The 15,040-nt window shown below is 47.5% G+C and overlaps 1 protein-coding gene across 1 annotated transcript in view; it reads left to right on the top strand.

Moving 5' to 3' along the window:
- The window catches only part of LOC116078801, a 54,733-nt gene that overhangs the window by 38,363 nt on the left and 1,330 nt on the right, over nucleotides 1–15,040 (top strand). The window contains exons 6-9 of the mRNA XM_031354117.1: nucleotides 5,724–5,807; nucleotides 6,862–6,968; nucleotides 10,848–10,908; nucleotides 11,656–11,852. Coding sequence (XP_031209977.1) covers nucleotides 5,724–5,807; nucleotides 6,862–6,968; nucleotides 10,848–10,908; nucleotides 11,656–11,852 — 449 coding nt within the window. The remainder of the gene's footprint in view (nucleotides 1–5,723; nucleotides 5,808–6,861; nucleotides 6,969–10,847; nucleotides 10,909–11,655; nucleotides 11,853–15,040) is intronic.

The following is a 15,040-nucleotide window of genomic DNA, read 5'->3' as shown; positions in this document are numbered from 1 at the left end:
GAAGAAGTGAGTAGACTTAGGTCTCCATGGATGCAACTGAACACTCACTGAGAATGTGTGGGGCCCTGGGGTGGGGGGGGTCAATCCTTAGGACCATTTAAAGAAAAAGAGAGTTCCACTCATGTGTTTGAATATTTTCCCCCCAAATTCATAGAAACAAAAGTCATCTAGCAGCCTCTTGTGCCCTCAAGCCCCCATCTGGCAATATCATGAATGAACAGTCTATTTGGAAGCATGTCTTGTTTCCAAACCTGGAAACTCAACAGAACCTATGGGGCTGTCAAGATTTGTTCTGTAAGTTCTGTGCCAAGAGACAGGAATAGGCATTGAGAAGATAAGGCAGTGGTTGCTTTAAGATCTGCTGGCGGCTTTAACCAGATTTGGAGCCAGCTGTTGGTTCTCCCTCCCTCACAGCTGCTGTCCGGGCTTTTATAGGCAGTCACCTAATTGTGGCGGACAAAATGCCGGGACTCAGACCCTGCAGGTCTGTCACACTGTGCAACTCCACGATAGTCCCTGTTGGATCCAAGGGCTCTGAGATGTGCCATAGTCCTTCATAGTACAAATGGCACTAATGACCTGAAAAGACAGAAGCCAAATGGGACTATGGCTTTTAGGGACTTCTGGTAGTCTGCTCTCAGACACCACGATCATGTTCCATCTGATCTCAGGAAACGGTTTTTGTTATGTTTGTATTTGGTGACTAGATGGTCAATAAAACCAGGCAGAGCCTCAAATAAGTTCCTTGTTTGATTTTCTTTCCTTTTTAGTGTCTCTGCTTCTGAGGTGAATAGAGGCTGATAACTTTACCCTAAATTTATCAAAAATGTGGGACTCTCCATTCTAACATAAAAGGCACGAAGTTCCAAAGGCTGATTGTCCCCCAAGTAATAGAAAGCTGGAGTGCAGACGTCTCAGCAGTAACGGGTGGCTTCACACCCTGCTCCTGGTAGATAATGATGTAGTGTTGCTTCATCTGTGCAGATGCGATGAATACGTTGTAGCCACAGTTTCAGTGTCAAATGGGACTGTTCACAGTTTTAGCTGAAACGTGCCTTATCCCCAAGGGAAACTGGCCTGGTGATTCCCTGCAGTTAGAAAACATGGACCTTATAAATTCAGATGATCTTCTGGGTGTGGTGGTGCACACTGTTAGTTCCAGCTTTCAGGAGGCAGAGGCAAGTGGATCATGGTTTGAGGCCAGCCTGGTCCTCAGAGTGAGGCTGGGGAGGCTAGAGGTTGTTGGAGGGGCTGGGGATGTGAAGGTGTTTGGTGAGATTCAGATGATCCAAAATATGTTTGTTCTGACCATCTGGTCTGCCTGTGTGAGAATCAGGGCCTTGGTGAAATACTCATCAGACTGACTTTTTCATTAAGAAAAATGTCCTGTGTCTGAGGAAATGACAGAGCCAGTGACCTGGGCTCATGGAATAAAGACAGCACTTGCTGTGGATAAAGCATGGGACGGCGCTTTGCTCCCCAGCACCCATAACACAAGTATGGTTATCACATGCACATACCAGCAGAGCAAAACACACTTGGAAGGTTGTGTGTGTGTGTGTGTGTGTGTGTGTGTGTGTGTATGTGTGTGTGTGTGTGTGTGTGTGTGTGTGTATGAGAGAGACAATAATAATTCCGGAATAAGAGGTTATCAGGCAATGGAGCTGGGGAGGAAAGGTAGAGGCGGGAGCAAAGGGTGGGGTGAATACACTGTATTAATGTGAAATTCTCAAAAGAATAAAAAAATTGCTGGGTGGTAATAGTGTATGGCATTTGGAAAACAGAGGCAGGCAGATCTCTGTGAATATTCAAGGCCAACCTGGTCTACAGAGCGAGTTCCAGGACAGTAGGGACTACACACAGAGAAATCCTGTCTTGAAAAAAAAAACCCTAAATAATAATAATTATGATAAATATAAATAAAAATGTATACAAATAAACATGTTTAGTTTTTAATCTGCCCAATAGAATCAATGTGAACCCTTTAATATTGCTATAAATACATCAATTTTCTCTTTTCCCCTCTTCTCCCTCAAGACATTGGTACAAATGAGTAAGCTATAATGATCAAGACATTGGTACAAATGAGTAAGCTATAATGATCAAGAATCCATCCACATCTCCTATCAGCAGGCTTGAGGTTAGCCCATAGCTACCAGTTTCTCTTCATTGAAAAAAGGGCAAAGTGTTTTGTGTGAGTAGCAACATAAGCCTGTAATCTGGAAGACACACATATTTGATTTTTAAAATCTCTTTGTGTCTGTCTCTGTATGTCTGTCTGTCTGTCTTTCTGTGTGTGTGTGTGTTTGTGTGTGTGTCTAGAGATGCCGGCTCACCATGTAGCCCAGACTGGCTTGGGACTCACATTCTTTCTTTTAACCTCCTAAATGCTAGGATTAGGGGTTACCACTACCTTCAGCTCATTTCTCTTGGTGAGGAACGTAAACCTGGCACCCGTGCTTGCTTGCATCACATCTCAGAACCTGGCCTGTGAAGCATCTGAGATCTCTGGCAGCTGCTCTGCCTTCAGTGGCCTTTGACTCAGAGGTTTGCAAGCCAGGGGGTTCTACTGAGGGGCACACACAGGGCCTGCTGTGCCGGGTGGAGTGGGGTGGGACAGGATCTATATCTTATTCCAGGTGTAGCAGAGTTGAGGCCAGCGCATAGTACCTCTCTAGCCTCCTTAGGCCTGCCCCAACCCCCTCCCCAGCTTTCAGCAGCTCCTAGAGGAGTTAGGGACTTTACTAGGACACTTCTTTCCTCCCCTTCCACACCTGTACCCACCTCCCTGCTGTAGTTTATGAGCCCAGGAGGAGGCAGGTTTGACACAGGGACACAGTCTCTGAGGACAGCTGCAGACGAGTTAGCTCCCCAGACAGTAAAATGTAAAGAGGGGGGAGGGGCGACCTTTGAAGTTTGCAAAAAAGCATGACTTTGACCACTTCCTTTTCCTCTTCACTGGGTGTCCCAGGTATTATGCTGAGAGCAACTGCCAGCTAGCTTTACAAGGAAGGATGCATTTCCGTCCCCAAAGTCTGTGTCCTTAGTGTTTTAATACAGCTCTGAATGGCTGTTCACGTCACAGGAGCCCTGGGCTGAGCACATGGGAACACTGGACTGGAGGTTCCAGAGAAGGGTCCTGGGGACATCCGTGTACTGAGAATGTACAGGCGTGTGCAGAGAACACACTGGAGTCAGAGTTTAACCTTTGAAGATAACACTGGGCTTGCTTTCTTCCTGTATGTTCCCCATGTATTTTCTCTGTATTTGGCCTCCTTGAATTCAGAAGGAGGGCTGGTAACCAAGTGGACTGAACTGTGACCCGTGCAATTTTTCATCTTATTCCTGAGTTTTAATCTCTGGTTGATAGCTTTTCTTTCCACAATGTTTGTAGTATTTTTCTGTTTATAAAAGAATTCCAGGAGTTTAGTTTTCTTTTGTCACTTTTTGATAGTTTACCATGAAATGGGGGGGGGGGGAAGGAGAGAGAGAAAGAGAGAGAGAGAGAGAGAGAGAGGGAGAGGGAGAGAGAGAGAGAGGAGAAAGGGGAGGAAGAGAAGAAGAAGGGATGGGGAGGATAGAGAGAGGGGGAGAAAGGGAGAGATGAGAGAGAAGGGAAAGAGTGAGGGACAGATGAAGGGAGGAGAGAAGGAGGAATGAAGAAAGAAGGAGGGGAGGGGAAAGAGAGGGAGAGAGAAAAGGAGAGGGAGAGGGAGAAGTAGAGGGAGGAGAGATGGATGTAGGAGAGAGAAAGATGGAGGGAGGAGGGAGGGAGAAGAGGGAAAGAAAGGGAGGGGGAGAGAGAGAGAGAGAGAGGGAGAGGGAGAGAGAGAGAGAGAGAGGAAGGCAGACAGAGGAGGGAGAAAGCACACAACAAAACTAACTTACTTCTGGGAACTGCTAACCTCAGGAACCTGTGAGGTAAACCTGTATCTGACAGGTTATGCTGCATCAGGAGGCCCGAGCCCTCATTCTCTGTCTCATCCTATGTCAGAGAAGGCCAAGGGATGGTGTGCTGTGTGTGCTGTGAGAACTTAATATGGGAGTCTAAAGGGATTGATCTGCTAGCCTGGGGCTTCCCTTCACCCTTGCTGATACTCCCCAGTGTGTGGTAAAATAACCTGGCTAAAACAACTAAATGGAGGTTTATTTCAGCTCATGGCTTAAGGAGATAGAGTTCATTATGGTGGGGAGGCATGGTGGCAGGAGCTCTTGACTGACTGTGGGGTGTGGAGGGGTAGGCTGGTGGGGATAGGGACATCTGGGCAGGTTTCTAGTTTGCTGAGATTTTGTTTGCTTTAACCATGGAGGTGTGTGCTCACTTTTGTCCACAGTTGCTCATTTGCTCAAGTGTAATTGGTGGGAAAGGGTGTGCCCTTGTTGTCACATGGGCACAGCTCACAGGTGCATTGTGGGAAAGGGTGCCTGTGTGTCCTTGTTATCACGTGGGCACGGCTCACAGGTACATTCTGAATGGTCTGTTTCTTCCTACAATTTATGTGTGTGTGTGTGTGTGTGTGTGTGTGTCTGCTACCTATGTCCTACAGCCCTCATTCATAATGCTTCCTGTTGGAAGGATGACACCTGTCCTTTTTATTCTGTTTCAGCTTTTTTTTCCCTCCTCTTTCTGGCTTTTACTTTTTCATACAGAGTAGAGTATACTAGTCTATGTTTATAAAGATTGAGCTGGAATCTTTTCAAAATTATTTATATATTTAGTGCATGTGTGTGTGTACGTGCGTGCGTGTGTGTGTGTGTGTGTGCGTGTGTGTACTTGTGCATGCAAGTATGTGTACACTTGTGCACAGGCCACACAGTGCATGTGGAGGTAACAGGGCAACTGACAGGAGTTGGTTCTTTTTGAGGCTGGGCCTCCTTTGTCTTGTTGCTGCTATGCTGTGTGCTCTAGGCTATGTGGCCCATGGCTTCTGTCTTCCTGACTCCACTCACTGTTTTCCTGAGGCATACTGGGATTACAAATGGGCACTACTGACATGTGCACCCCGCCAAATACAAGCTTTGCATAGGATTTGCTCCAGGATTTGAACTAGGTCCATGAGGCTGGCGCAGCTAGCTGCTTAACCCACTGAGATGTCTCCTCCGCTCTTGGCTGGACTCTTGGTATGGATTGTGCTTACCTGTAGATCTATTTTACTAAATTGACCCAATCCATGAACATTGTTGGCTCTTTTTTTGTTTTTGTTTTTGTTTTTGTTTTTAATATTTAGATCTTTGATTGCTTCAGCGACATTTTATAACATTGAAAAGTGTGTTCTGTGTGCTTTGTTGGGTTCCTACAGAAGATCTGTTTGTCCTAAATGGCTTGTTGACCTTGTGCCTTGTATTCTCATTCAGTTCTCTTGCTTCAAGTTTTTCTTGCTTTCCCTCCCAGCCCCTGCAGGAAGTGTTTATGTATCTTAGTGTTTGTGTACCTTAGTGTGACACGTGGAGCCCATGTGATCTCTTTCCTTCTCCATTCCTCTTCCCATCTCTCACTATGTCAAACTTTCTCTCTGATGTTCTGACTGATGTACTCTAGTCTGAGGTAGGGTCTACCCATCTCACTTCTCTGAGTGAGGGTGGACACAGCCTGGAGTCCTGCATTGAGGGTGGGGCTGTCATGGGGTGACAGAGGTGGAGGGACCAGCACATGGCTGCCAAGCTTGATGCAAAGGGCCCATTGGAGGACATTTGTGAGAAGAATTGTCTTGTTTTCTTCCAAGAGTCTCCTTGCTCGGCTCACGGAATGGAAAAAAAGGTGCCGACAGAGTGAAGCTGCCCAGAGGCTGCATCGAGGACCTGAGGAGGTGAATGTGTGGAGCTCTGCCTCATCTTTGGGTGATCTCTCGCCTGTTGAGCCTTGAGAACAACTTTAACCCTGGCAAAGGGTAGAGGTCCCACTGAGGAATGTCTATTACATACATACATACATACAAACATATATACATATACATATACATATACATACACATATACATACATATACATACACACACACACACATACTGTCATCTTTCTCAGGCTTAGGGGCTAGCACGCTCCCCTACGCTCCCCATGCTCCCCCATGCTCCCCCATGTTCCCCATGCTCCCCCATGCTCCCCAGCTCCCACCATCCTTCCTCTTCAGCTTCCCAGTCTCATAATTTCCAGGTCTATCTTCTTATTTTTAGACCATCCTCCCATCTAGCAGTCTATCGTTTGTAATTTAATTGTGTATAATTTTTGCTTTTGTTGTTTTTTAAGCAGTTTCTGGTGTGGGGACGTAGCCTGGTGTTTGAGTAGCGATTTAGCATGCTTGAAGCCCTGGGGTTGATACGCCAGCATGGGAAAAAGAAGAGTAAATATTTAGATAAATATAAATATTTTTCTCACTTTTTAAAGAGTGGTGTAGTTCATAACAGTGTGTTTAGGTTTTTAAAATACTGTCTTAAACAATGCGCTGGCGAATACCTTTAGCCATCATAAAAAAGTGATGTTTGTTCTTTCCAGGGTCAGGCTGGTACAGGTCTCTTGAGCTCCCGGGCGCTCCATCTCTTGGTGCTATCCTTTGAAATGAAGGCAGAATAGCTTAAGGACTGGCATCACACCCCCAGGAATGTGAGGCTAAGAAGGAAGGGGAGAGTGAAATGTCCACATACCACAGGCTCTATAAACTGAAGCTAGAGAGTACTTGTTACCACCTACCCACCATGCAAAGCAGGACAGGGGGCAGCTACTGCATGTGGCATGTAGCTTGCTTGCCATTCTGTACCAGGGTCTCACAAAGGGGTCTGTGTCCCCCTGCTTGACATTCAAAGGCTAGCTGCTAGGTGGGTTGTGAGCATAAAAGATGTGCTCACGGTGGCCAAATGCATCTTACAGAACAAGACTATGTGTAAGACAAAGACGGATTCCCAAAGCAAGATGTATCTTAGCCGGTTGCATCAGATGTATTCCACCTCCCTTGCTAACATGGAATTCTCCAGAAGGTAAGTTCCCCTCCCCTGTGAGACCGGGGTTTTGGGGGTTCACTCTATAGCCCAAACTCGAAATCCCACAGGATTATAACATGAACCACCATCCTTAGGTTATTTCCCTCTCCCTTCCCTTCCCTTCTCTTCCTCCTTTCTTCCTTCTTTGCTTCCTTCCTAACGTCCCTGCCCTCCCACCCCCCAAGCCTGGCTAAGGTAGGCTCACACAGGGCCTTAGCATCAGCTTCTAAGTCTCCTTACAGTCACCTTAATTGGGTTTTCCACATAGCCTCTAAGGAATTGTCATTACCAAACAGCCTTCGAGTGTCCTTCTTACAAAAGGAAGAGTGGATGATCTACTGGAGAGGGAGAACCTGCTAGAGTGAAAGATGGAGGCTCTGCCATCCTGTAAGGCTGTGAAGGAATATGGGAAGGGGAAGGCAGAGAGGCAAGGCCAGGGCTCATCATCTCCCCAGGATGGAGATCACTGAAGCTCCTTGGTGTGAGCCTGACTGGAGTACCCACTCTGGCAGTGAGCACTTACTACTGGGATGGACGCAAACTTACCTGTCTGTGCTCCAGCAGGGTCTCTGTGCATCAGCAGGGCCTCTGTGCACAGTTCTCTGGAGGCCAGACTGCTAAGTGGGGTGAAAGTGTGTGAGGTCAAAGTGCACATAGTTTGTAAGTAATAGACAAGGCAGAGGTAAGGTAAATATTTACAGGCAAACACGCTGTCCTGAAGGCAGAGGCAGCCTCTGCATGAGCTCTATGTACTTTTCTGGAATAACACGGAGATGTGGGCACTGCCCTCACTTTCCCCAACCTGGCCAAGGATGCAGGGAACCCCAGTGTATGGTCTCAGACCTGGCCTGAGTTGCCACCTAGGAGTTGAACTTGGGCTACTGACTCTGGCCTGCCCTGTGAGCTCAAGAAAACAAGCAGCTAGGACGGGCACTGCAGGCTGTGTATACCAGTGTCCGTGACAGATGGGGAGCTGGCTCCCAGAGAGCTGAGAATCCAAGTCCCTCATTTGGAGTCCACAGATGAGAGGCCATCAGAATCTGTGATGAACCGAGGCTGTGGTCTTCCTCCTCAAAGCATTCAGAAACGTCATCCAACCTGTTCAAATGCCCTGTATTTGCTGCATGGGAGGTCAGTCCTACAGGAGACCAAGTTCTTTTCCAGTCAGAGGCTGTGTGGATGGAGGCCTCCCCCTCACCTCACTACCCCCCATCCCCACCCCCACCCCCACCCCCAGAGCTTTCTGGAAAATCTGTTCTCCTGCCACTCTGGTGTTTCCCATGAAACATTTAACAGAGCATACACCTGGGAGAAGCTTAACAGATTCTGGTGGCAAAGAAGCAGCTAGTTGGTCGTTTGGGGGGGGGCGGTGGGTGGTGTTGGGGGAGTGTTTCCCTTGTTTAGGGACCAATTCTGGCCCCACTATTAGCATTTGAATCAGGCAGCCAAGTTGTTTTGCTTGAGCCGATGAGGCAAGCCTTTGTTGTTGCAATTTAAGGAGTAAGTTGTTCTCTGGTGTCCTTTAATCAGCAGGAATGAGGGAAATAGCAACTGTTGCTGTCTGGTCTGGGAGTGCTACCAGGTCCACCTCTAAGGCCCCCTTGGTGTGAGCCCCAGATCCAGCAGCGCTCACTCAGGGTCTGTCCCTGCCCACTGCTGTCACTTCCCTCAGAACTTCTTTCAGGGCCATCAAAATATTCTCTTTGTCTGGATTAAGCTGATCAGCATAGTCATGGGGACACAGCAGGTCCAGACCATAAAGCCAATCTGCTGATCGATCCCCATTTCCCACACATGAGAGGCCTGAGGCCAAGGACAGGGCCACTTGAAGGCTGATATCCTAATATGCTCACAGCCCAACAGATAAAAGGCCCCTTCAAGGGCATGGACCTACTACGTACAAGCCCTTTGCAGTATTTACTTTACATGACTTGGAAGTGTAAATTACTTTTATTACTTTGGTAAAGTAACAAAAGCTTCAAGTTTTAGGTTAAAAAGACAAAAGGGTGTGTACTCAGAAATCGTCCACGTTCTTCCTTTTTGTTTTTTGTTTTTGAAGTTGGCACTACGGGTTATATTTTCTTATTTTTTCTTATACTGAGCATAGACAGACATTAAGATTGGGGATTCCTGAGAATGTAAGTGACTTCTGGTACCCCCCCCCCCCCCTGTGAGGGAAAAGGAAGTTGCAGTCTGCTTCAGTCAGAGCTTACAGCACTCAAAGGGCTGTCTCTGCCAGCATCCAGTAAGCCACTCTCTGCATTTGTGCCTCCCTCCCTCCTTCCTTACTCTCCCGGAAATGGGAGATGGCCACCCTCTGAGGCCGGCTTCAGCTTCTCGGAGGCCTTGTGTGACAGCCCTCTTCCACCCACCCCTGGTGAACACAGAGCGAGTAACCCTGGGACTCTGACTGTGCGTTACATTCTCCAGCTGGAGCTCCTCAAAGGAGCCACCCAGGGTCCTAATTAGCGAGCATCCTCCCAGAGGCGGGTCTTCTCCGAGGAGAGCAGTTTGTCAAACAGCTGTTCCCACTGATTAAAGACTGTTTGCTTCTAAATAGGTGTTTGTTGTTCCCTGTGTACAAGGGCAAATGTCACCTGTCCTGTCCTAGCTCAGCAGAATCCAGCCCAGACTGCTTGCCTTGGCTCCCTGGTGACCCCCCAGATTAGCCCTGAGACCCCCAGCTGTGTTGTGAGCTCAGCTGAGCCCCTTGGGCATGGGTGGCCCATTTCTTTGCCCCAGGTGTTCTGGGGACACTGCAGTGAAAGGCATCCACAGGCCTTGTCTATGCCCTCACTCCCCAGCCAAGTGGCACAGTGTGGTTATTCACTGGTTCTGGAGCCTAGAACCTCAAAAATAGCCCCAGGGCCTGGCAGGGTAACACAGAGGCCTTTAATCCCAGTACTCCAGAGGCAGAAGCTAGATGGGCTCTGTGAGTTTGAGGCCAGCTTGGTCTACATAGTACTAGGCCAGCTGGGGGCTATATGTAGTGAGATCTTGTCTCATAAAAACAAACAGAAAAACAGTCCCAATTTGATAACCTGTTATTCTTACAGAGCTGGTCTGAGAACCCCATAAGAGTTCCCAGGAGGACTGTTAATGGAGGGATGATGTTCCTGAGGTATGCTAACCTGGGACAGAGCCAAGGTTTATTCAAACACCCCTGGTTTCTGGAGCTAGCCAAAGATAGTAAAGCATTTCCCTATCATGCATGCATATAGGTGCACACGTGTACATACATACAAGTATGTATACATACATCCTTGCACACACATATACAAACACTCATCCATGCACACATACTCATGCACACATGTACACACACAGACTTTCAGTATCCCATGTGCCTGTGCTCAGCATAGGTGAGGAACACTTGAGTGCCAGGTTCCCCTTTCCTTCATGATAAACAGTATGTGAGGAGTGCTTGTAACCGAGCATCTTTATAATGGCAGACTGCCCTCATCACTCAGTGCAGAGCTGAAACTAGGCTTAGGGAAGCTACTAGGGTCCATTAAAAATGCAGTCAACCATTTCAGAGGGTACTATCTCATAAGCCTGTTATTCTAGGGGTCTTCCCTCCACCACAGTGTGCTCCTTAGGCTGCAGGCTCTCCCTTAATAGGCCCGTGTTTATGACAAACTTCCTTTTTAAATACATGGTAAGAATGTCCGCTGAAATCCATGCCACTTGTTCTGCATGACTGCATACTGCGTGCGTGAGAGCTGATCTGTCAGTGAGGTCTCCTGCAGGAGGACCCAGCCAAGGGCGTCCAGCCTGAGGACATGTGACAGCAGGCAGCCTCTGTGTACTCAAGGGGTGCTGAGCCTGACAGCTTCCCCTGTGTTTGCTTTTCTCTGTTTGGTACCACCCGGGAAGACTGCTGGAGAGAGATGGCCGCTTCACAGACATGGATGCTGAGCACAGAGCTCGAAGCCTGGTCAGTGTCCTGTGGGCCCAGGGGTAGCACCAATGGCATTTGTCCTGCTTGGACATAGATTTGGGAGGTACAGGAGGAGCTGGGATGGAGTATATAACTGTCTCCCAGCTGCAAGATCCAGTTCCATTTTCCTGGAATTGATCAGGATCTTTTGTGGTGGTGGCCAGGGACAGGAAGAAAGGTCCATTTGGGCTGCAGTGAAGTAAAACCTGATGTCTAGGGGTAGAGATACAGCTGAGTTAATAGAGTACTTGCCTAGCATGCAGGAAAGCTTGGGCCTAAACCCCAGCCTCATGTAAACAGGGCATGGTGACACATACCTGTAATCTTAGCAGTTGGAGAGATAGAGGCAAAAAAATTGAGAGTTCAAAGTCATCCTAATCTACACAGCGAGTGTGAGGCCAGCCTGGGATACCTGAGGACTCTGTCCCAAAAGAAAATTATTAAGTCCACCTTAAAAACAGTACAGAGCCCAAACCACCCCACGGTCCTTCTCCTGGTCTTCTGCTCTTTCCTACACTATACTGGGTCAATAGGACGGGTTATAGAGAAGAGATGGACTCCTATAGCAAGCATGAAGGCTCAAGCGGTAGCTGTTGGTGAGAAGGTATAGTTTTTTAAAGTGGCACATATTACAAACCTTTCAAATATGAATATATGGGTCATTACCACCCCAGTTCTGATCTAAAATTCACTTCTCGTGTTCTTGATGATGACAACAAAATGCAAATGTTTTTCCTTCCCAAGCTGGATTGCATGGTCCCAATAGGATGCACACAGGCAGATGTTCCACCCAGAGAACCAGCGGAGGACGACTCCCTGGCTCGTAGGCAGCAGCCTCCAGCAGGCCCTCCCCTCCGATTTCTGAAGTGTCAGAGCCCAGGAAGTCCACAGAGAAGTCCCCACCTGAAGACAGGAAGACACCAAGTGACCCTGTGTGGCATGTGAGTCATCAAAGCCCTGAGAACAGGCCCAGGGAGATGGCTCAGTGGGCAGAAGGGCTTGTTGCAGGCCTGGTGACCTCAGATCCCTGAGACACACATGGTGGGAGAAGAGAACCAACTCACATAATCACTCTCTGACTTCCACATATTTGTGTGCACACACACAGAGGCATGTGTACACATAGGTGCCCCCCACATACATACACACGCACACACACACATGCATGCCCATACACAAATGTATACATACACATATACACATACACATGCAGGCACGCAATATATAGGAATGCACACATGTACATGTACACACAAATACATATATACAAGAATACACATACACATGCACACACACATGTACACATGCACACATACACACATGCATATACACACACATGCACATACACACACACTAAATAAATGTTAAAAAGTAGTTCAGAAATGAGGAGCTTGCCAACGAGTAAACAACAGAACTATAAACAGAACTCTACCATGGCAGTAGAAGAATTTGGGGTGGGGAGAAGTGAGAAGTGGGTAATTTGGATTTCACCCCCGGGTCCCCTCCCACTTTGGATCTCTGCCAGCCTCAGACCACTTTGTCCACTGTCCTTCCCAGAAGCCCTGGGCTAGGCAGGCGCCTATCTCTGCTGCCTCCAAACTCCATAACAGGCTTTCATCCCTGAGTTAAAGTGTGTGACCAACCATCTCCTGCCTGCCATCCCCTACTCACAGGAGACACCCCATGAACTTCTTTTAGTTTTATCTAGGCCAGCCTGGTCTATAGAGTGAGTTTCAGGACAGTCGGAGTGATAGAGAGAAACCCTGTCTTGGGGAAAAAACTTTATTAATTATTAATCAACTATTGATTAAGTATTGATTGATTGATTGATTTTAATTGTTATTACAGTGCTGGGGTTGAACCTAGGATCTTTCCAATAGCAGACAAATGCTATACCACTGAGCTACATACACCCCAAGCCTGCAGTTTCTCTGTACACATCCACCCTCCGGTCCCCAGTGTGAGGCATGGTTGGTGTTGCATGTTGACACAGGGGCTCAGCTGTGCTTCCTTCTCCAATCTCAACGAAGCTCAGTGTGTTTTCATCGCGTTGTACTGTGTGCACGATGACACCTGCACCTTGGGCTGTTGGAGGACTCAGTTCAGGGATATGAACAAGATGTCCTCTGTCACATTTGTCCGTGACACCAGCTCTTTTAATGTCCTCCTTTATGTATCAGTTTTCACTGGTCTCTGGTCCATACCCAGTTCCTCACCTGTCTGATCTGTAATCTCATAAGGGGGAAACAGAGGGCTGCAGGCTGTTAGCTAGTCCTCACTGGTCACACCAGGGTCGGCCCAACTCCCTGCTTGTCCTGTTAGAGCCTCCCTAGGTGTGGACACTTGTGTAAGACAGCAAATCACAGGGAGCCTCAGGTATAGGGTTATTCATTTTGATTGCTCTCTGAGCAAACGCTTCCTGTCCAGCCTTAGCCTGGCCCTGATACCTTCTGATGCTCTGCAGGGTGGTTTTGTGAACAGCCATGTTGGCTGCACTCCAGCTTAGTGAGGCTTGGTAAAGCCTTACCAATAGAGTGCTTTCTCCAGTCCCGTGTTACTTTAATAACAAACGTCCGTTTTTCTCTCTGGAATCCTTCCTAGATCGAGTGTAATGAGGAGAATTGGCATTTCAGCAAAGCACCTTGGAAAGGAGAATGAAGCTATCAGACACCTTCTTAGCCTTAAGAAGCAGCTTGTCAGGCCTAGAGAGATGGCTCAGGGGTTAAGAGCCCCTATTCTTGCAGATGAACCAAGTTCAACTCCCAACACTCACAGTTATCTGTAACTCCAGTTCCAGAGGATCAGACACCCTCTTCTGACCTCTGAGGATACTAACCATGCGCATGGTACACATACCTGGCGGGGAAACATTCATATACATTGAATAAATCTAAAAAAACATAAATCAATGCAGCTTTCTGGCCAGATTATTTAGGCAACACAGGAGAGTCTTGAGTGCTGCCAAGGCCCTGGCACCAAGCAGGTGCTCACGGGTGAGGACCAGTGTTCTTTTCAATGCATGCAACACCAACCATGCCTCACACTGGGGATCACGGAGTAGATGTGTACAGAGAAACTGCAGGCTTGGGGTGTCGCTCGGTGGTATAGCATTTGCCTGATATTGGAAAGACCCTAGGTCTGGTGTGACCTGTCCATTCTAGAGCCACTCTGACTTCTGGTCTCCAAGGTGACATAAATCCCACTCTTGTGGGCTCCTTTGCAGCACCATGGCTATGGACAGGTGGGGCGGTCGAGAATAATTTGATTTTGTAACAAATCATCCCATGCTACTCTTCTCTAGGAGATCTACAGGAGTCGTCTATACAGAGTGACTTTAAGTTTAAGCCAACACAACTGAGGGGAAAAATTTCCCACTTCTTTGGATTTTCATGCAAGTTTCAGGACAGCTGATATTTACACGCATGCACACACATACACACACACACAGAGAGATATACATGCAGACATACACAGACACAGGCATACATAGAGACCCAGACACATGCAGAAACATACAGAACTCACACAGAAACACATGCACACACACACACACACACACATACACAGATACACATAGATATGTGCCCTCACACGTGCACGAACACACACACACACAGAGATACACACATGCACACACTCTTTCACACACAGACACCTATGCTCACACTTGCACACACATGCCCTTGCTATTTGACATTTGCTTCCATTTCCCTGATAAGGTCCTCTTTGATGAGGATTGGAAGAAGGCTCTAGAAGCAGATGCTGTCTCAGCATCTTCGGCTTTTCAAACCATCAGCCAAGGTGGAGGGAGCTGCCGAGTACAGAATGCCAAGCCAAACTTTATCGAATTTGTTAGGGGTAGGGTTATTATGATTTTGTTCATGGTCAATTCCAGTTTGTGCTTAAATATCCTTGCGGGTTCAAGTTTTTCACGAAGTGAGAGAGTCCATGACTGTCATACTCTAGGGCAGACACACCAGGAGAGCAGTGGTTAGAGCCCAGTGAAAGAGGACCCATTCTGGGTGTGAGATGTTTGAGTCTCACAGCCTTGGGGAGGTAAAACTCTCCTTAAAGCATATCACATTTGGTTGTGGATGCTATTGTCTTGGAAAGTGGACTCTATTGATTT

This window comes from Mastomys coucha, unplaced genomic scaffold, assembly GCF_008632895.1.
Source record: "Mastomys coucha isolate ucsf_1 unplaced genomic scaffold, UCSF_Mcou_1 pScaffold5, whole genome shotgun sequence".
Classification (NCBI taxonomy): domain Eukaryota; kingdom Metazoa; phylum Chordata; class Mammalia; order Rodentia; family Muridae; genus Mastomys; species Mastomys coucha.
Note: the sequence above shows the minus strand (reverse complement) of the source record. Positions and strands in the feature narration are given on the sequence as shown.